At 52.9% G+C, this 18486-nt stretch overlaps 7 protein-coding genes across 7 annotated transcripts; 5 read left to right on the top strand and 2 right to left on the bottom strand.

Moving 5' to 3' along the window:
• Positions 1-2: 2 nt before the first annotated feature.
• BU25DRAFT_383337 (uncharacterized protein) lies at positions 3-1285 on the top strand (the record flags this gene model as incomplete). Its single annotated transcript, XM_033704274.1, has 2 exons — positions 3-220; positions 368-1285. The coding sequence occupies 2 exons, from the start codon at positions 3-5 to the stop codon at positions 1164-1166; spliced, it is 1017 nt and encodes a 338-aa protein (XP_033566113.1). The 3' UTR covers positions 1167-1285.
• On the top strand, positions 1275-2155 carry BU25DRAFT_406447 (uncharacterized protein). The gene has a single exon (XM_033705281.1). It carries the CDS (start codon positions 1443-1445, stop codon positions 2073-2075), a length of 633 nt encoding a protein of 210 aa, XP_033566112.1. The 5' UTR covers positions 1275-1442; the 3' UTR covers positions 2076-2155.
• Positions 2156-2272: 117 nt separating this feature from the next.
• BU25DRAFT_136073 (hemin import ATP-binding protein hmuV) lies at positions 2273-3970 on the bottom strand. The gene is made up of 3 exons (XM_033700556.1): positions 3876-3970; positions 3774-3825; positions 2273-3697 (listed from the first exon to the last, which is right to left on the bottom strand). The coding sequence occupies exon 3, from the start codon at positions 3695-3697 to the stop codon at positions 2471-2473; it is 1227 nt and encodes a 408-aa protein (XP_033566111.1). The 5' UTR covers positions 3774-3825; positions 3876-3970; the 3' UTR covers positions 2273-2470.
• Positions 3971-4902: 932 nt separating this feature from the next.
• Positions 4903-10820, top strand: BU25DRAFT_406445 (uncharacterized protein). The gene is made up of 7 exons (XM_033705280.1): positions 4903-4973; positions 5405-5832; positions 5881-5907; positions 5956-6031; positions 6084-6728; positions 6782-10208; positions 10264-10820. The coding sequence occupies exons 1-7, from the start codon at positions 4967-4969 to the stop codon at positions 10409-10411; spliced, it is 4758 nt and encodes a 1585-aa protein (XP_033566110.1). The 5' UTR covers positions 4903-4966; the 3' UTR covers positions 10412-10820.
• Positions 10821-11240: 420 nt separating this feature from the next.
• BU25DRAFT_454299 (Endopolyphosphatase) lies at positions 11241-13587 on the top strand (the record flags this gene model as incomplete). Its single annotated transcript, XM_033709859.1, has 3 exons — positions 11241-11352; positions 11415-11955; positions 12006-13587. The coding sequence occupies 3 exons, from the start codon at positions 11241-11243 to the stop codon at positions 13585-13587; spliced, it is 2235 nt and encodes a 744-aa protein (XP_033566109.1).
• A 427-nt stretch (positions 13588-14014) lies between these two features.
• BU25DRAFT_331162 (NAD(P)-binding protein) lies at positions 14015-15079 on the top strand (the record flags this gene model as incomplete). The annotated part of the gene is made up of 2 exons (XM_033702384.1): positions 14015-14260; positions 14309-15079. The coding sequence occupies 2 exons, from the start codon at positions 14015-14017 to the stop codon at positions 15077-15079; spliced, it is 1017 nt and encodes a 338-aa protein (XP_033566108.1).
• Positions 15080-17127: 2048 nt separating this feature from the next.
• BU25DRAFT_417696 (uncharacterized protein) lies at positions 17128-17592 on the bottom strand (the record flags this gene model as incomplete). The annotated part of the gene is made up of 1 exon (XM_033707824.1): positions 17128-17592. The coding sequence occupies one exon, from the start codon at positions 17590-17592 to the stop codon at positions 17128-17130; it is 465 nt and encodes a 154-aa protein (XP_033566107.1).
• Between the last annotated feature and the right edge of the window lie 894 nt (positions 17593-18486).

Raw genomic sequence — 18486 nt, 5'->3', positions numbered from 1 at the left:
CAATGCCCATCACGGATGAGGACGCCGCGCTGCAGGCAATTGCAACCCTAGATCCACTGTCGACGGAGCAACAAGATGCACTGCATGCTATTGACGCCATCACTAACGACGGAGAGCCGTTCGTCGATGTCTTTGAGCTGTTCGGGTACTACGATAAGCTGTATTTCGGGAACCTTCTGTTGCCACGAGTCGAGGTGATCTGGTCGCCACGACTGACCCTGTAAGCGTTGCTTCCATGTGTTGCGCTGGGTTGCCATCTGTGACTGTCTCACCGGAACATTTCTGGAGCATGGTCTCAGATTGACAGCCGGGCCGTCCCACGTGCATCCAGATTCACGTGCGAAACGTATGCTAACTCTAAATCTAGATGTGCTGGCATCTGTGAACTTTCGAAGGATCCGTCGACCAACAAGTTCACACGCATCCGTCTGAAGCTGAGCACTCCTTTGTTGCAGTACCGTCCACGTTCTGACACGATCAACACGCTACTGCACGAGGCTATACACGCCTACTTCTTTATCACGACGTCGTGGAAACATTCGAGGGGTGACGATGGCACAGGTCATGGTGTAGGGTTTCAATTGCTGGCTGACGCTATCAATAACCACGGCAACTACGAGGTTACCATCTACCACACGTTCCACGACGAGGTAGACAGCTATCGAACCCATGTCTGGCAGTGCCACGGCCGATGCAAGACCCAGCCACCGTTCTTTGGCCAGGTGAAGCGTAGCATGAACCGAGCACCTGGCAAAGGTGACACTTGGTGGGCGAGACACGAAGCTGAATGTGGAGGGACGTACGCAAAGATTAGTGAGCCTGAGCTTACCAAGAAGCAGCTCCAGAATATGAGCAGTAAGGAGAGAGCAGGACGCCAGAAGAACAAGCTCGACAAGTGGATCACAACATCAAAGAGAAAGGACAGTAATACTGAGGGTAAAACCTCTGATAAGCCCATTGCGCTGGACGAAGAGGATGAAACCTCGCGGAGTGCGATAATCAAGGACGCTATAGTGAGCTCCAGCGCAGGCCAAAAACGGCCGCGAGCCGACACGGACGATGGCCAATTACTTGTTGAGAAGAAGACGCTCGTTGAGTGCCCAATCTGTACCATAGGAGTTGCGGATACGGAGATCAATGATCATTTGGATCTGCTGCATCCTTGAGGCTGGGACACCGACTGGCTGGTTCATGCACGTCATGCCGTTGCCCCACTCGGAGTCCTCGGGTCCAACTGCAACACCACGCTCTGTGCAGACAGGTCGATAGAACATCACAAAACAATCAAACATATATCAAGAGCTTCCGAATCCATCGCCGGCCTAAATCAGCGTGCAAAGCTGTCTGTGGTTGACTGCGACCATCCCAACAGCGAAGAAATCACTTGCTTCAGCATACATCATTGTTCAGTATCACAACCGAGTCCAATGACTTCAACCAAAATGGCTACAACCTCACCCTTCTTCCGCCTACCGATTGAACTCCGTTACGCAATATACGACCACCTCTGCCTTCCTGAACCGCGTAGCTACCCTTACAAAAGTCTATCACCCATCGCAGCAATAGACCTAACCGGACCACCGTTAAGCCTCATCCTGGCGAACCGCAAAATTCTCCAAGAACTATCAACATACTACTTCAGTCGTTGCACATTCCGCTTCGTAGCGCAAAGCTTCAACAACCGGAGCAACAAAATCTCCGAAAGCTCCCTACATATAGTCCGAAAGATAAAGAAAGTTGAGCTCTTGCTCCTGCCGGGGACGATGAGAGCTAGCGGCACCTCCCCGGCTGTGGGTTCGATTACGATCAAGCAAATGTCTGCGCACTGGTTGGACGACCAGATTAAGCTGCTGAGAGATGAGGCGAAAGAGCTAAAGACGGTGATCGTATCGATACGGAGAGTCAGCTGGAACCATGAATGGAGTGTGAGGGAGGAGATGGAGGCGTTGTTGAGTCCGTTGGAAGAGTTGAGGGGGAGGGTGGAGTTCAGGGTTGGAGAGGTTATGGGACCGGGGAAGGTGGAGGAGAGTATGAAGGAGGAGTTGGGCTTGGTTCTGAAGTGGCTGAACAGTTGATTGGTGTTCACTTTTGTGATAAGAACAGACATGTGTGGGGCATTTGAATCATTTCTCAGGGTATGGTTACTATCTACATCCACCAGGCTCGTGAACGGCCTTCTCTCTCACATGTATCTTCGTGTCTGTCTAGGGTCGATGGCGGTCACCTAGCTTGACCCGGGCTGTCTGACTGTGTTTGCTTGACTTGATTGGATCAAACAGCGCAGGAGGTCGACCGCCATCACGATCTTTCATCCTCTGCATCGTCCTCATCACACTCAATGTCCTCATCCAGGGAGCTTGAGTGCGCCCTCAGACCTCGCTTTTTGTTTCCCCTTTTGGTGCCTCCGAGCGCTGCATGCCCGTTAGGGCGGCGCTGGGGAGGGGCATCGTACTTTTGGTCATGAACAACTTCAAGCATCATCTTCCAAGAAGAAGTAGTTTCCACTCAACTTCTGCTCCTGGTCGAGCTGAGAGTTGTACTTGTTGATACGCGGGCGGTAAGAGTTGGGGTCACGACGGAAAGTGACGTCCAGGTTCTTCAAGAAAGAGTTGCAACCAGAGAGGAGAGACTCAGGTGCGCGAGCGCGGGCGTGAACGGCAGGCTGACCGTCGAAGACAATAACACGATCGGCAAGGTAGGTGGCCATGACGAAATCGTGCTCGACAACGAAAGCGGTCTTCTTGGCGTGCATGATGAATCGCTTGATGACACGAGCAGCGATGATACGCTGCTCGGAGTCGAGGTAAGCACTGGGCTCGTCAATCAGGTAGATATCGGCGGGAAGACCCAGAGCAAGGACAATAGCGACACGCTGCAATTCACCACCAGACAGGTTCTGGACTTCCTGGTCAATGAAGTCGTCCATCTTCAGCGGCTTGTAGACATCAGTCTGGAACTGAGGGCTCAGGAAAGCAGCCTTGATCTTCTTGAAGAACAACTGGCGGACGGTGCCCTGGAACTTGGGTGTGATGGTCTGAGGCTTCATGGAGATGCTCATCTTGGGGACCTTGGTTGTGCCGTCTGGCTGCAGGGCACCAGCAAGCATCTTACAGAAGGTAGTCTTTCCAGTACCGTTCTCACCCATCATGACGATGATCTCGGAGTCGTTGAACTGTCCAGTCTCGATGTCCAGCTTGAAGTTACCCTGTGTCCTGGACATCTTCGGGTAGCTGTAGTCGTGGGCGTGGTCGACCATGAACTCGTCACTAGCCTCGCCAATGCGGAATTGCAGCGACTCCTCACGGAAACGCAGGTTCTCAGTCGGGATGTTACCGTCCAGGAAGATGTTGATGCCTTCACGGACGGATGCTGGGAGTGTGACAACACCGTAAACGGCGGGCTTTCCGTAAAGAACGCAAATGAAGTCGGAAAGGTAGTCGAGAACGGACAAATCGTGCTCGACACAGATAACGTAGTCGTCAGGGCGGAGCAAGCTCCGGATCTTGCGGGCGGCGGCAAGACGTTGCTTGACATCCAAGAAAGAGGAAGGCTCGTCGAACATGTAAACGTCGGCCTTCTGCACGCAGACAAGGGCAATGGCGAAACGCTGAAGTTCTCCACCAGAGAGCAGGTTGACCTCACGGTCAAAGATGTGCCTGAGCTCGAGCTCGTCGATCATGTCGTCAAGGTTATCCATCTGTGCGCGTGCGCCAATGAGCTTTCCAACAGCCCTCTCGGGGCCCTTGATGGCCTTGGGGATCTGGTCGACATACTGGGGCTTGACGACGGCCTTGAGATTATCTTCGAGGATCTTGGTAAAGTAGTCTGCAGGCTGTTAGTACAACAGACTCAGCACAACGCCTCAGTGTGCTTACTCTGCAGCTCAGATCCACGGAAGTATTTGAGGATTTCCTCCCAGTCAGGTGGGTTGTCGTAGCGTCCCAAGTTGGGCTTGAGCTTGCCACTGAGAATCTTGAGGGCAGTACTCTTGCCAATACCGTTTGTTCCAACGAGACCCAGCACCTGTCCAGGACGGGGCATAGGCAGCCTGTGCAGCTTGAAGCTGTTCGCCGAGTATCGGTGGGTGACCTGGGTCTCGAGGTTGGTGGGCAAGTTGATGATGTTGATGGCGTCGAAGGGGCATTTCTTCGGGCAGATACCGCAACCAATGCATAGGCGCTCAGAGATGAAGGCGATCTTGGACTCGGGGGTGACTTCGATGCACAGCTTGCCCGTGCGGACTACGGGACACGACTTCTTGCATTCTTGCCTGCATTTCTGCTACTTGTTAGTGCACGGACTAGAAGTGGGGCGTTTCTCGCACTCACCTTCGGCTTGCACTGTCATCACGAACATCCTCACGTTAGCCCTGCCAAAAAATTTGTGTGTGGAGGGGGGGGACAGCGCGGGGTACCTTGTCCGAGTTGATAATGGCGATACTGTCATATGTCAATCAAAATACGCGTACTCGTACTGAGCGGTTCAACATACCGGGTGAGCTTGTCCGACATGGTGGTGGTGGTTGACGGCGTCTGGACGCGGCTTCAAAGAATGTCGAAAAGCGGTGGTGGCGGGGTGAATTTTGGCCTTCGAGTGTGCCAGCGAGAGACGAGGTATCGAGCAGAGGACCGGGTACGCGCTGCACGCCAAACAAACGCCAGGGGCTAAGTGCAGACAACGACGCTGCAACAGGTGCAAGAGTGGTGGAGGCGCAAGAGGAACCGTAGAGAGAGATTCGCAGGGCTTTCTTCCTGTGACGTTGCGCGACGAACAATCGACGAGGCTGTTGTCAGCGACTCTGGTCGACGCTGATTGGTGGCCGCGGGTCTGGCGGTGGGCCGCGCCTGCAGTTCGTCCCCCAAGCCCTGAAGGCCGAACTTGAACATCCCGATTCCTCGCACACTACCCCATACCTCACTCACACCAAGTGCCCACCCCGGCCACCCAGCCTGAGGGCAGCTTCGTTATGGACTGTGAGTACCCGTCCCTTTGGTTTTTTTTGTCTGCCAGTCCCGCACTCCTGGACGCGCCCTTTTTTCGCGCGTCGCCGGCCTCGCTCAAGTCCATCAATCCATCACGAATCCATGTCGGTGCATCTAGCAACACGCCCAAGACACCTAGTACAGACGAGTACAACGCTTCGATCGCTTCAGCGCGTCCTCTATCGCCCATTCTACACTCTCCGCCCACCAATAGAGCTACACCGCTCAGCTGCCTGTCCTCCATCACTCGTCCATCGACTATCGACCCATTCCATCAGACCTCCATTGAAGAAGTCCTTCCCTCGGTCCCTGGCTGCTTTCTGGTCCGTTTGAGTCGCGTAGTTCCGCCCTATCCAACGCACCCGCTCTCGCCCGCTGGACCTATGCGCATCTCGAGATGTTACGCTGACCATCTCTCACAGCTACGTCCATCATGATGCCCACTTCGCAGGGCCATGTAGTCTCCCTCCCACTCACGAACGGCCACGGCTCACCGTACGCGGCTGACACAACGGCGACGAACGGTCTGGCATCCCACAGTGACAGCGATATGTCCAACACCAACGAGGACGTCGTAGCAGAGCCAGCCTCTGACGCCGACGCACCAGGCGAAGACGATGACGAAGACGTAGAGATGGCCCAGGACTCGGAATCTTCTGATGATGTGGATGCTGAGGGCGAGGCGGACGGCGATTATGATTCTGAATCACCGCCGCCGGAGCAGGCAGAGAGTGATGATGCCCGCAGCTCAGTGTCCCAAGAGTCCAGTAGACCGTCGAAACGGAAGGCCAGCCCAGAAGGGGACGACTACATCACACAGAACCCCGAGCTTTATGGCCTGCGTCGCAGCGTACGTGGCATCACCCACCTCTGTGATCATGAGCTAACTGTAACCCAGGGTCGCGCCAGGCCTCACCGTCGAGTGGTAAGCTACCCCAAGAGGGCCACAGGAGATGATGCTCACCAGTTCTAGGTCGATAGCAGCGATGAGGATGATGATTCTGGCTCTGACGTGCCTCGTAAACGACAGCGCACAGCCTCGCGCAAAGGTGTGTTACTCCATCAGTTTTCACCTCGAGTCGTACTGATCCATCGTCATAGCGTCAAAGCAAGCTACACCAGTCTTCCGGTCAGCCGACTCTGACTCTGACTCTGATGGCTACGTTGGCCCTCGTCGCAGCATGCCCAGCAAGAAGGACCGCCAACGGCAACTGCTTGTGGCCCAAGGATCGCTGCCCCCATCACAAGCGGAGGTCCGCTTCTCTTCACGGCGCACCGCACAAGCTACCAACTACAATGAAGAAGAGGACGAAGATTCCTTCTTAGAGTCTGAAGATGAGACTACACCCGCCTACTGGGCCAACGTGCCTGAAGAGACCGGTCCCATCATCGACAAGGTGCTCGACCACCGGCCACTAGAGGGCACAGAAGTTGACCCTTCATATGCCCAGAAGAAGGACTTCGAGTACTTGATCAAATGGCAAGACAAGGCACACTACCACTCCACGTGGGAAGACTACCGAACAGCAGCTTCATATAAAGGCTTTCGAAAGCTGGACAACTACTTCAAAGGTCCCGTCATGGCCGACATGTACGCTACCTACAAGAGAAAGCAAGAGCCCGAGGAGTACGAGCAACACATGGTCGCCCGTGAGACTGAACGTCAAAGCCAGCTTGACTTCCAAGTTGTCGAGCGTGTCATCGACTCACAAGACGGCGAAGGCGAGACAGAGTACTACGTCAAATGTAAGTCTCCCATACTTGCTGCCATGGCTCAAGCAGATCTAACGTTGTGCTAGGGAAGGGTTTGACTTACGAATTCTGCACATGGGAGCCTGCTTCTCTTGTCAGTCGCCTCTCACAGACCGAGATCGACCGTTTTCTCGATCGCTCTTCGAATCGTCCATCCTCAGACTTGAGCGAGTCGAACATGAAGACACGGCGGAAGTTCGTGAAGCTCGACGAGCAGCCGGACTACATAAAGTTTGGCCGACTGAGACCTTTCCAGCTGCAAGGCGTGAACTTCCTTGCGCACAACTGGTGTAGAGGGACCAATGTCATCTTGGCTGATGAGATGGGTCTTGGCAAAACTGTGCAGACTGTCTCGTTCATGAACTGGCTGCGACACGATCGTGGCCAGGATGGACCTTTCATCTGCGTTGTGCCTCTCTCAACCATGCCGGCCTGGGCGGACACCTTCAACAACTGGACACCTGACATCAACTATGTCATCTACACTGGCAGGGAAGACGCTCGAAGCATCATCCGAGACAAGGAACTTCTCGTTGATGGCAATCCTAGGAAGATCAAGTTCAACGTGTTGTTGACAACATACGAATACGTCCTTGCTGACTGGCAGTTTCTGTCAAGCATCAAGTGGCAGTTCCTTGCTGTTGACGAAGCGCATCGGTTGAAGAACCGCGAGTCTCAGCTGTATGAAAAGCTTCGAGGCTTCAGCGCACCAAGTCGACTACTCATCACTGGCACTCCTATTCAGAACACGTTAGGAGAACTGTCTGCGCTGATGGACTTCCTCATGCCAGGCAAGATCACTGTTGATGAGGAGGTCGATCTTGCGTCTGAAGATGCCAGCCACAAGCTTGCCGAGCTCAGCGAGGCGATCCAACCGTACATGATCCGCCGCACAAAAGAGAAGGTCGAAAACGATCTGCCACCAAAGTCGGAGAAGATTCTTCGCGTTGAGTTGTCCGACATCCAGCTTGAGTACTACAAGAACATCCTCACTCGTAACTACGAGGCTCTCAACGAAGGCGGTTCCGGTCAGAAGCAGTCTTTACTGAACATCGTCATGGAGTTGAAGAAAGCCAGCAACCATGCATTGCTCTTCCCCAACGCCGAGGCTAAGTTCATAAAGGGCGATGCCACTAAGGACGAGACTTTGAAGGCACTCATCACCACCAGCGGAAAGATGATGTTGCTTGATCAACTGTTGACCAAGCTCAAGAGAGATGGTCACCGTGTCCTAATCTTCAGTCAGATGGTTCATATGCTGGACATCCTAACAGATTACCTCAAACTTCGCAACTACACATACCAGCGTCTGGATGGTACTGTTCCGGCAAGCGAGAGGAAGATTGCCATCGATCACTTTAACGCTCCTGGCAGTGATGATTACTGCTTCCTTTTGTCGACTCGTGCTGGTGGCTTGGGTATCAACTTGATGACTGCTGACACAGTCGTTCTCTTTGACTCGGACTGGAATCCTCAGGCCGATTTGCAGGCCATGGCTCGAGCTCATCGTATTGGTCAGCAGAAGCCCGTCAGTGTCTACCGTCTCGTCTCGAAGGACACCATCGAGGAGGAGATTCTGGAGCGAGCTCGCAACAAGCGTATGCTGGAGTTCATCACCATTCAACGTGGTGTCACAGATCGCCAGCAGAAGGAGCTCAACGACAAGATGAGTCGCGTTGTCGCCGAACCAAACTCTGCCGACGACATCAACAACATTTTGAAACGTCGTGGTCAGAAGATGTTTGAACAGTCAGGCAACCAGAAGAAGCTTGAAGAGCTCGATATCGACTCTGTTCTGGAGAACGCCGAAGAGCATAAGACCGAGCAAGCCGCAGGTCTAACCTCTGATGGTGGTGCAGAGTTCCTTAAGAACTTCGAGTACACTGACGTCAAGATCGACCTGGAGTGGGACGACATCATTCCCAAAGAAGAGCTCGAGGTTGTTAAGGCTGAGATACAGCAGCGGAAAGATGACGAGCAGACCCAGAAGCTCCTCGATGAAAGTGCTCCTCGCAAACGTAAGGCGGCTGCGGCGAGTGCACGGGAGCAACGGGCCGCAAAGAAGCGCGCTATGGAGGCCTCCCGGGATGTCGACGTCGACGATGATGAACCGTCAGAAGACGACAACGTTAAGCGTGATCCGAAGCGTCCGCTCAACACCAAAGAAACACGAAACTTGATCCGTGCCTACGAACGATACGGTTCATTGGAGGAGCGTGCCGATGAGATGCTCAAGGCTGCGAAGCTGATCGGCCGGGACATGAACGTTGTCAGCAGCACGCTCAACACCGTCATCACTACCAGCCAAGATCTTGTCAAACAGGAACAAGCAAGGCTCAAGAAACTGGAGGTTGACGAGAATCGCGCCATTACCAAAAAGGACAAGAAGGCTGTACTCTTCGACTTCAATGGCGTAAAGAAGCTGAACGCTGAGACTATCATCGATCGGCCCGTCGAAATGCGCATCCTCAAAGAGGCAGTCGAGGCTGTGCAAGATTGGCACAACTTCCGCATTGCAGACGCTATCAAGCCTGCGAGCTACTCTTGTCCTTGGGGCGCGCGAGAGGACGGCATGCTCAGCGTGGGAATTTCCCGCCATGGTTACGGTGCCTGGGTGCAAATCCGCGACGATCCGGAACTCGGACTGACTGACAAGTTCTTCCTGGAGGAACACCGCGTCGACAAGAAGGAAGAACGCACCAAGGGTGAGGAGAAAAATGCAAAGTCTCCTGGTGCGGTGCACTTGGTCCGCCGGGCCAACTATCTTCTTACCGTCCTCAAGGACAAGACTGGTGCTGACCCTAACGCAAAGCGTCTGATGGAGAACCATCACCGCAACAACAAGAAGCATCACCTGAACGCTGCCCGCAGAACCGACAAGGCATCGAGCGTTTCTGCTAGTCCAGCACCTCCCGGTCATGGCAGAAAAGTTGTGTCGCGTGATATCAGTCGCCCGATTCAGCGCACACATAGCAACAGCGAGAGTCGACGCCCAGAGGGTCGTACTGATCACCGACAGCACGATAAGCCTAGGCATAGTGACCAGTACCGACCATCAGATGCACATCGCAACCGCGATGACCGGGGTAGTGTTGACAGACGCTCAGAACACCCTGAACGCACTGATACACCGGAGTTTAGACGAAAGATCAGTGGCGACCTGGAACGACAGCGATCTAGAGATGACCGGCCCCGTCCGTCGGAGGAGCGACCTCGTGCGCCTAGCCAGAGCCAGAATCATAACCGCAGCGTCGACTTGACTCCTAAGACGAGCAAGGAGAAGAGTCCGGAAGATTTCGTGGAGCGTAAGATGAGACCGGTGCGCGACAATCTCAACCGTCTCAAGAAGGCAACAGCGAAGAATTACCCACAGAAGGAGATCATGATCAAGGTCCTCAAGACTGAGTTGATTGCCATCGGCAACTTCATCCGTGCAGAGACCCGTGACAACGCCGAGCTCGAAGAGCGCTTGTGGTAAGTTGAACAGTAACCACGTACAGTTGGTCCAGTCATTGACATTATTTTGCAGGAACTACACGGTTAACAACCATTGGCCACGGACTGGCGTTACCGTCCCACAGGTCAAGGGGATGTACAGTAAGATGCGCAGCTCCGAAATGAACGGCAAGCAGTCTGCAACCCCGCAGCAGAGCAACGGACAGAAGACAGAATCGTAACATATTTGGAGAGATGGCACGCTTCGGCGTTCAGCATGAAGACTATTTGTACGGCGTTTTCGATTGTATGGCGGCAAACAATCTTGATTCTTGGGCATAGCGTAGGTGTTCGGTTGTTGGACTACTCGAGGCATTTTTCTCGAGCAGCGTCTGACTTTGTTTTTATTGCATGAGCCGCTACGAGCGTGCTCGATATGGTGTTTTACATAGGTTCTGAAGAAGGCGCATCACAAGGAACAAAACATGGTGGGGTGTTGCATGAGCATTTACGATATTTGGCATGGACACGTGCATCGTCCTATCGCTTCATGGCAGGGGCACGACTGTCAATAGCGCCGATATTCTTCGCGAGATTGTGCATTTACAACCCAGTGGTGGCATAGCTGCCTAGAGACAATTCAGAGTCACACACAATATCTTACTCTTCCATATGATCTGCTTGGTGATCATTGATACGCCAAGTCTTACTTTCCATCGTCAATACACATCCAGGCAGAAGTCACACGAGTCCAATATGCAGTCGGCCTTACGCGGGGGAAGCACGTTGAGCTGTGGTAGCGGTCAGGCGCGCTTAGTGCAAAAAGACGCTGCGAAAATGACGTCCAATAGCAGAGATAGACCGCGGCACGAGCCTCAAATGATTCGGGGGCCACGAGCTCTGATGCGCCGTGCTTTCGAACCATCAGGGTGCTAGACGTGGTTCCAAGTCAATATACAATCTTCCGCTTCCCAGATGCTCGTGTGTCCACATCCCTAACAGATCGATATCAAGATGATACGGCCTCGCGACGCGCTTGTATGCGGCCTGCTCGTTTGGGGAGGTGCCTCCATGGCCGCCCCTAGCGCTGCAACTGCAGTCGCGCTGGGCGAGACTGGGTCGAGTGACGCCAGGGCAGCGCAGAGCGGGCGAAAGCTCACAGGCCGGTTTTTGCACATCACAGGTGGGTTTGTGGGATTTTATTGGGGCGCGCAGTGAAGACTGGCGGCTGACGACATGTTGCAGACTTCCACCCTGACCCGTTTTACAAGACGTATTCGAGCACCACAGCTGAGGCAGCATGTCACCGACATCAAGGACCGGCAGGCATCTACGGCGCAGAGACGTCAGGATGCGATTCACCGTTTTCGCTAGTCAATGAGACGTTTAGTTGGATTAAGGACAATGTCAAGGACGATATCGACTTTGTAATCTGGACGGGCGACTCGGCGCGACACGACAATGATGAGAATCATGCGCGTACGCAGAAGCAGATCATCAGGCAGAATGAGTTCCTGGTTGAAAAGTTCAGAGAGGTATTTGGCGTGTCTGATAAGGACCGCAGAGGAGTCAACGACTATGTGATCCCCATCGTGCCAACATTTGGCAACAACGACATCATGCCGCACAATATCTTCCTCCAGGGACCAAACAAGTGGACAATGAAGTACCTGGACATCTGGCGCAGCTTCATCCCAGAAGCGCAAAGGCATCAGTTTCAGCAGGGAGGCTGGTTCTCGGTCGAGGTCATTCCAGAGAAGCTGGCTGTAATAAGCTTGAACACGATGTAAGGACAATCGAGGCAGATGGAGAGGAGAGTTGCTAACACAACCACAGCTACTTCTTCACCTCCAACCCCGGCGTCGACGGCTGCGCGAACAAGCACGAACCGGGCTACGAACACATGGAATGGCTGCGCATTCAGCTTAAGATCATGCGCGAACGCGGCGTAAAAGCCATCCTCATGGGTCACGTCCCACCTGCGCGAGTCGACGGCAAGGAGAGCTGGGACGAGACGTGCTGGCAGAAGTACGCCCTCTGGGTGCAGCAGTACCGAGACGTGATTGTAGGGTCTCTTTACGGACACATGAACATCGATCACTTCATGCTTCAGGATTTCGCGCAAATCGACGACCAAACAAAGAAGGGCGACATGGCTGCTCAGATTCGGGCTAAGGGCGTCGATAGCGAGATTAGGCTGCTTGAAGATGGCGAAGTCACGGTGGCATCAGCTTCTGACTATCTGCTTAGCCTCCGGGACTTCTGGGCACGACTCCCATCGCCTCTCACGGATTCGAATTGCAAGTCGCGAACAAAGTCGGGTATTTGGGACGAAGAGGAAGAAGACGACAGCTCTGTCTGGGAGTGGCTGATGTCCAAAATCTCTAGCTCAAGAGAACACAAGAACGTTGGAAAGAGCGCGAAGAAGAAGTACCTCGAGAAGATCGGGGGAAAGTACGCACAACGCTACAGCGCATCGCTCGTCTCGCCAAGCGTAGTCCCGAACTACTACCCCACCCTCCGCATCATCGAGTACAACATCACCGGTCTTGAGCACCTCCACGTTCACGGCACTCCTGGTAAGACTCCTGCTGAGTTTCCGGGCGATCAGCAACCCTTTTTCAAGCACGACTTTTCAGATGATGATGGGTACAAAAGGGAAATTGGTGCCCTGGTCAGGAGGAAAGAGAAGCAGAAGAACCAGGAAAGAATTTCTAAGCACTCGAAGAAGTTCCGCTTCAAGATTCCGGAAGGACCCTCCAAATCTGCCCCACCTGGTCCTGCGTACTCCCCTCAGGTCTTCACCTGGACTCGCTACACTCAGTACTTCGCCAACTTGACGCGCATCAACAATGACTTTTTCGATCCCCAACGCCACCAATTCGACGTCGATGGTGAACCTACCTCCAAGAACGATCTAGCTCCTCGTACAATCTTTGGTCTTCAAGTCAGCGAAAACGGCGAAATCGAAGGCAAGGGCTGGAAAGAGGGCAAGCACGGAAAGCACAATGGAAAACATCCACGACCTGAGCCGCATCCGAAAGAGTTCGTGTACGAAGTCGAGTATGATACAAAGGACAAGAAGTTCCCTGACCTCACCGTGAGAAGGTGGGTTGAGTATGCAAGGAAAATTGGAGGCAGCGGCGCGAAGGCTGCGGACGTCGCTGACTACGAAGAAGAGGACGTCGACGAGTTCAAGGTTGATGTAGAGGAGATAGACGAAGATGAGCTCGAAGCAGAGGGCAAGAAGCACAAGAAACACAAGAAGGGGAAGAAGCATCGCAAGGCGTCGAAGGAGTGGTTTACGTTCGTGAAGCGCGCGTTTGTCGGCACTATGGATTCCCATGAAATCAAGGAGGTGTTTGGGCAAGCAGCACCAGCAGTGGAGAAGGTGCAAGAGGAAGTCATGGAGTTGTGAGATTGCAATGAGGTGATGGTGTTGAGATACCCTACAGTGGAGTGGTGTTAGGTTCTATGGTTTGTGTTTTGCTTATTAGCGTTGCATATCACGACATCTTAGTGCATGATGGAGAGATGAGCATTGGGAGGCGTTCCATTGAATTTACACGAGTAGCGTGTTCTGTCACTGTCCTTGTATACGCCGAGAGGCATATCCATATCAGCTCGTCTGTTCGTTCTGACGTTGCACATCTCGCACCTCGGCTTCTACATATCAGTCAGCAAGGTAAACCACACGTACCTGCCCTGTTCCCTCTAGCGCGATACGGCGTCCAATAGTAATGAGTCACCGCTGACCACATGCCATCAATATCCACGACTTACATCTCGCAGTACCATACGCCCATCGGCAGACTGAAATCTCAGTCTCAGATACCAACACTATCATGAGCGCCACACCAACGGATCAATTAACCATCAAGACAACCCTTCCAATAGGATGGATCGGTTTAGGCTCTATGGGACTTGCTATGGCTATGAACGTTCAGAAGCATCTGAAAGCTACAGGCTTGCCAAACTTGCACTACTGGAATCGCACAATATCAAAAGGAGATAGCCTGAAAGGGATTGGTGGTTGGCCATGCGAGCGCATTACCGAGGTACCCTGGAACTGCGGTGTGACATTCATATCTGTCAGTCATGCCTCTACTAGACCGATACGTGCACTAACACATCACTAGGTCAGCGATGATCAGACGTTGGAATATGTTGTCGACGAGGTAGTAACCCTCGGCACCTCTCTGAATGGTAAAATCTTTGTAGACACTACCACTGTTCACCCATCTACCACAACAGCTGTAGCCAACCAGCTCGAACAATTGGGCGCCTACTACGTTGCTGCTCCTGTTTTCGGTTCCACTCCCGTCGCACAAGCAAGTCAGCTTCTTGTCGCTGTCGCCGGCCATGAAGGTGCTGTTGCTGCTGTTGAACCGCTTCTGAAGGGCGTCATAGCGCGTGGAGTCATCCGCGTCGGCGAAGATCCAGCGCAAGCATTGCTGCTGAAAACAACGAGTAACATGCTAACAGCGGGTATGATGTACCTCATCTCCGAAGCGCACACCCTTGCCGAGAAGTCTGGACTGCCCTCTTCCGTTCTTGAATCGCTTATTGAACAGAATCTGGGCACTTATGCGCATGGTGTGTCGAAACGTCTCACCTCTGGCGCGTATCTGCCGGCTGATGGGCAGGCGCCGCAGAGTAGTTTGGTACTAGGGATCAAGGACGTGCAGCACGGTGTCAATCTGGCCAAGAGCACGGGAATGAAGCTGGAGGTTGCGGAAAGCTATGTAAATGCAGCGAAGAAGGCGAAGGCGTGGAGTGCGGAGAAGGGGAGGGCGTTGGATAGCAGCAGTGTCTTTGGGGTCATAAGAGAGAGAGCGGGGCTGCAATTTGAGAATGAGGTGGTGAAGGAGAGGGATGCAAAGAAGATGAAGAGAACAGATGATGAGTGAGTACCTTAATTTGGAGCATCAGCCGATATGATCTTCACCCGCGGGACAGCATCGTAACTGAAAGAATCGTTACTTCCTCTCCTGTTTGCGCATAGACACTAGTTGCGCACTCGTGGCTGCTGTACTCTTGACCGCTCCTGCTCCTCTAACCTGTCCATTCCTTCCTCACACTCCAGTTCGCCCAGAGCAGCTCCATGCTCAACATGGAGCCCAGTATTGCGGCCAAGGATGCTTCACAACACGCGCCTTTTTCCTCTGAGAGCAAGAATACCATTCTGACTACAGACACTTCATTCTCGCCAGCTCCGCTCACGCACACCTCGGCCTTTCATTCATGTCGTTGCCGCCAGAAACCCGAAACATGGTATACGACGAGCTTTGGCAGATATCCGCTGTTATCGATGCGTTAGTCCACAGCTTGCCTACGGAAATTCGATACCGACGAGCTGAGCCTGGAAAGGACAATCGAACCTCGGGCCTACCAATCTAGCTGCGCATCAGCAAGAGCATCCTGACTGAAGCTCTTGAATTACTGCACCTTCATGCCCTCTGGGTCCTAGGACTTTATCGTTCCGAAACGGCCCTGAGCCAGCTCACCAACACAAAGCCCCTTGAAATGATTCCTGTGGTATACTACGGAGAATTTCCAATCGCAAAGCATGTACGAGCTTTACGCATGAGGTACAAGGTCTTTCACCTCGGTCGCGCTTATATCATTGAAGACACACAGCCGCGCGATTGGGCCGTTTGGCTGGGTCCTGTCGACTCCTTCAGCAAGAACGGATGGAATCTTGACATTCTTGAGTACGAGATTATCGACATCGACAAATGGACTGCGCGTCGAAGGGAAGCCAGGACCCTTTACAATTTGGCCAGAACATCAATCGCTGTGCGAAGAGGAATTTAGGGAACTAGTAAGAGAGCCGTAGCAAAGGATGGCATTATGAAAGTCGAAGTTGGTCACGGCGAACCATCACAGTCTGTGCTGTTCAGGTTTTCGAAGAAAGGGCGCGGTGGGCAATGAGGAACATGTTGCGGCGAGGAGAGAGAAGCCAAAAGTACGGACTAAAGGCTTAGTGAAGAAGCTGGGGTCACGCGGATGGGTACAGACAAAATTGGTTTCTCATGGTTGTTGTATCTATTCAAGCGGAGCACTGGTGCCTGCTGTCTCTACGACTTTCAAGCGGTATCCATGTTCCTACCACCAGTCGTGAACATCTTTCTGCTTCAATTGTATCCGGGTCCTGGACCTCCTTCTCAATCAAATTTCCCAATCCTCCATGCCTCTTGTGCCTGCTCGACTAATTCTCTCAAGGTCTGCGAAGAGGAAATGCATAGATGAGAGCAACGGCTAGAATGCTCACAAGCGTATACTCTCAGGATTTCCGTTTCCGCGCTGGCTGCTCCAAATACTTGCAATTCCTCCAGCAGTGTGTCAGACGCCAAGATATGCGTTCCCACCCTTCAGCAGGCATCTGTTCAAAGCTGGAGTTGGTGTGGATAGCACGTTCGAAGCCGTGCAAGTTCTTGATGACGGGGTGTAGTAGTGATGTCTTGCTGTTCTTCTCGTCTGGGTGAATCACCATGATGGAAAGGTAGAATCTTCCTTCTGGAGTATCTCGGTGGAGCCCTATGCATACGTAAATGCTGACAGAGTGAGAGGTATCCGCGACCTTTGCTTGAGAGAATATGGCTTGGTGAAGGCCAATATCGTCGCCATGAAGGTAGGCGCACCACAGCTTACAGACTTGTTAACATCTGAGGAGATCGAATAACAACAGGTTGCGGAAGACAGTCCGTAGGATCTCTAGAGGGCAGAGCAGAAATTTGAGGATCGTCCGGCATCTTGATGAGGCTGTGCGAGGAGGTGCGCAGAATGCAAGCTGGAGTGTGGGGAAGTGTGAGGGTACCTGCGCTAGCGCGAATTTGGTCACATAAGTGAAGGTGAGGTGAAGTTACGAATCGCACAACACGGAAAAGTTTATGGGTATAGTATAACCACATCGCTCTAACAATATCTCCTTGTCGGTGTTCCACTTCTGTTCTTCCTACGCTCGAATTCCCATTGCGTCCTGTGCCATGACCAGCTCCTCCCCCACCACTTGCATAACTTGACCTAGAGTGACTCCAGCAGTGCCTTCCTCAGCGCTCAATGTACGTTCTGGGTTGTGATATCCCTTGTTCGACGGACGCCTGGTTATGACCTTTAGCTCTTGAACTGCTGGACAACAGACAAGCATATGTTCCCAGGAAGGGCGCACATCCGATGTTACCGAGTCGTCCTTCATATAGCGGCAGCCTTGCCATACGAACGATAATGACTCCTGATTGGGCGCATATGACGTCCCTGAGAAATTGAAGTATGGATGAATCACGCGTTCAAAGCCGAACAGCTTCTCGGTTATCAGGTACAGACTCATGCTGGGTGCAGGATACCAGAGGATGATGGTGAACTTGAAAGTGTCCGAGGATCCAAGATACCAGGGGCGAGTGATGAAGACCTCCATATGCATACTCTCAGATGGCTCTGCGATTCTGGCCCCAGGGAACGTTTTTCGTTGAGGTGCTGGGGTGAATTGAGCAAACGCTTGGTCAAGTGAAAGAACACCGACTTGTAGATTAGAGGAACGGTGTGACTCAAAGACGTCATTTATTTGCTGCAGGGTGCATATGGTGTGACGCGTAGACCCTCATCCATACTTTCATCTTGTGCATCCTCAAGATATCGCATTGCCCTGTGACGTGCGCGGCATGTACCATACATACTTCTCAGCATCGATCAGTTCCGCTCGCAATGTATCCACGAGATCACGAAGTCGCACATCTTCGCTGTGAATAACGATGTGTTCGCTCCTTTTGTTCTTGGTCCAACGAAACCTCACTCTAGTAGTTCTGCGTTGCGAACGTGTCGTCGAGACGGAACTCGAAGAGCAAAAATGGCAGAGGATTGTTGCGGCGAACACCGAGAGGCCTCCTGGCCATAGGGTCGTTGTGGAGGCAGGTGTCGTTTTCCGCCGGCGACTTCCTTTTCAGAAATAATGCCTCCTTCGAGCTGGAATCACTGCCAGGGATGTAGGTATACCACGTAGTGCAGACGTATCTGCAACGCAAAAGGTCGAAGAACGTAAGATATCGAAAGATCTGTTGCAGAATCTCCCCAGGGAGGGGAACGCTGAACGGCATCGATCCACCTGGCACGCCTAGCTGTCGCTTGATGCCGATTTATGATGTCTAGGTGCTGATCTACCTTTGCGACTGTAAAGTGCCACTCCTCTGAAGTCGAATAGGCGATGTTGTTTATATGTAGTGCGGATTCCGTACACGGCGGAACGACGTAGAAGCTTCTCAAACCGTCTTGAATTACGACGTGGAGCAGCAGAGCCGGGCCATCCGATCGTGTCATTCGT

Source organism: Macroventuria anomochaeta, assembly GCF_010093625.1.
Source record: "Macroventuria anomochaeta strain CBS 525.71 unplaced genomic scaffold BU25scaffold_3, whole genome shotgun sequence".
In the NCBI taxonomy this organism is placed as follows: Eukaryota; Fungi; Ascomycota; class Dothideomycetes; order Pleosporales; family Didymellaceae; genus Macroventuria; species Macroventuria anomochaeta.
Note: the sequence above shows the minus strand (reverse complement) of the source record. Positions and strands in the feature narration are given on the sequence as shown.

Excerpts from the sequence above, each read along its gene's own strand:
- BU25DRAFT_406445 (XM_033705280.1), top strand. Across the intron at positions 5,833-5,880 it reads TTTATGGCCTGCGTCGCAGC|GGTCGCGCCAGGCCTCACCG; the intron begins GTACGTGGCATC and ends ACTGTAACCCAG. Across the intron at positions 10,209-10,263 it reads GAGCTCGAAGAGCGCTTGTG|GAACTACACGGTTAACAACC; the intron begins GTAAGTTGAACA and ends ATTATTTTGCAG.
- BU25DRAFT_406447 (XM_033705281.1), top strand. The coding sequence starts at position 1,443 with ATGGCTACAACCTCACCCTTCTTCCGCCTACCGATTGAACTCCGTTAC.
- BU25DRAFT_136073 (XM_033700556.1), bottom strand. The coding sequence starts at position 3,697 with ATGGATAACCTTGACGACATGATCGACGAGCTCGAGCTCAGGCACATC.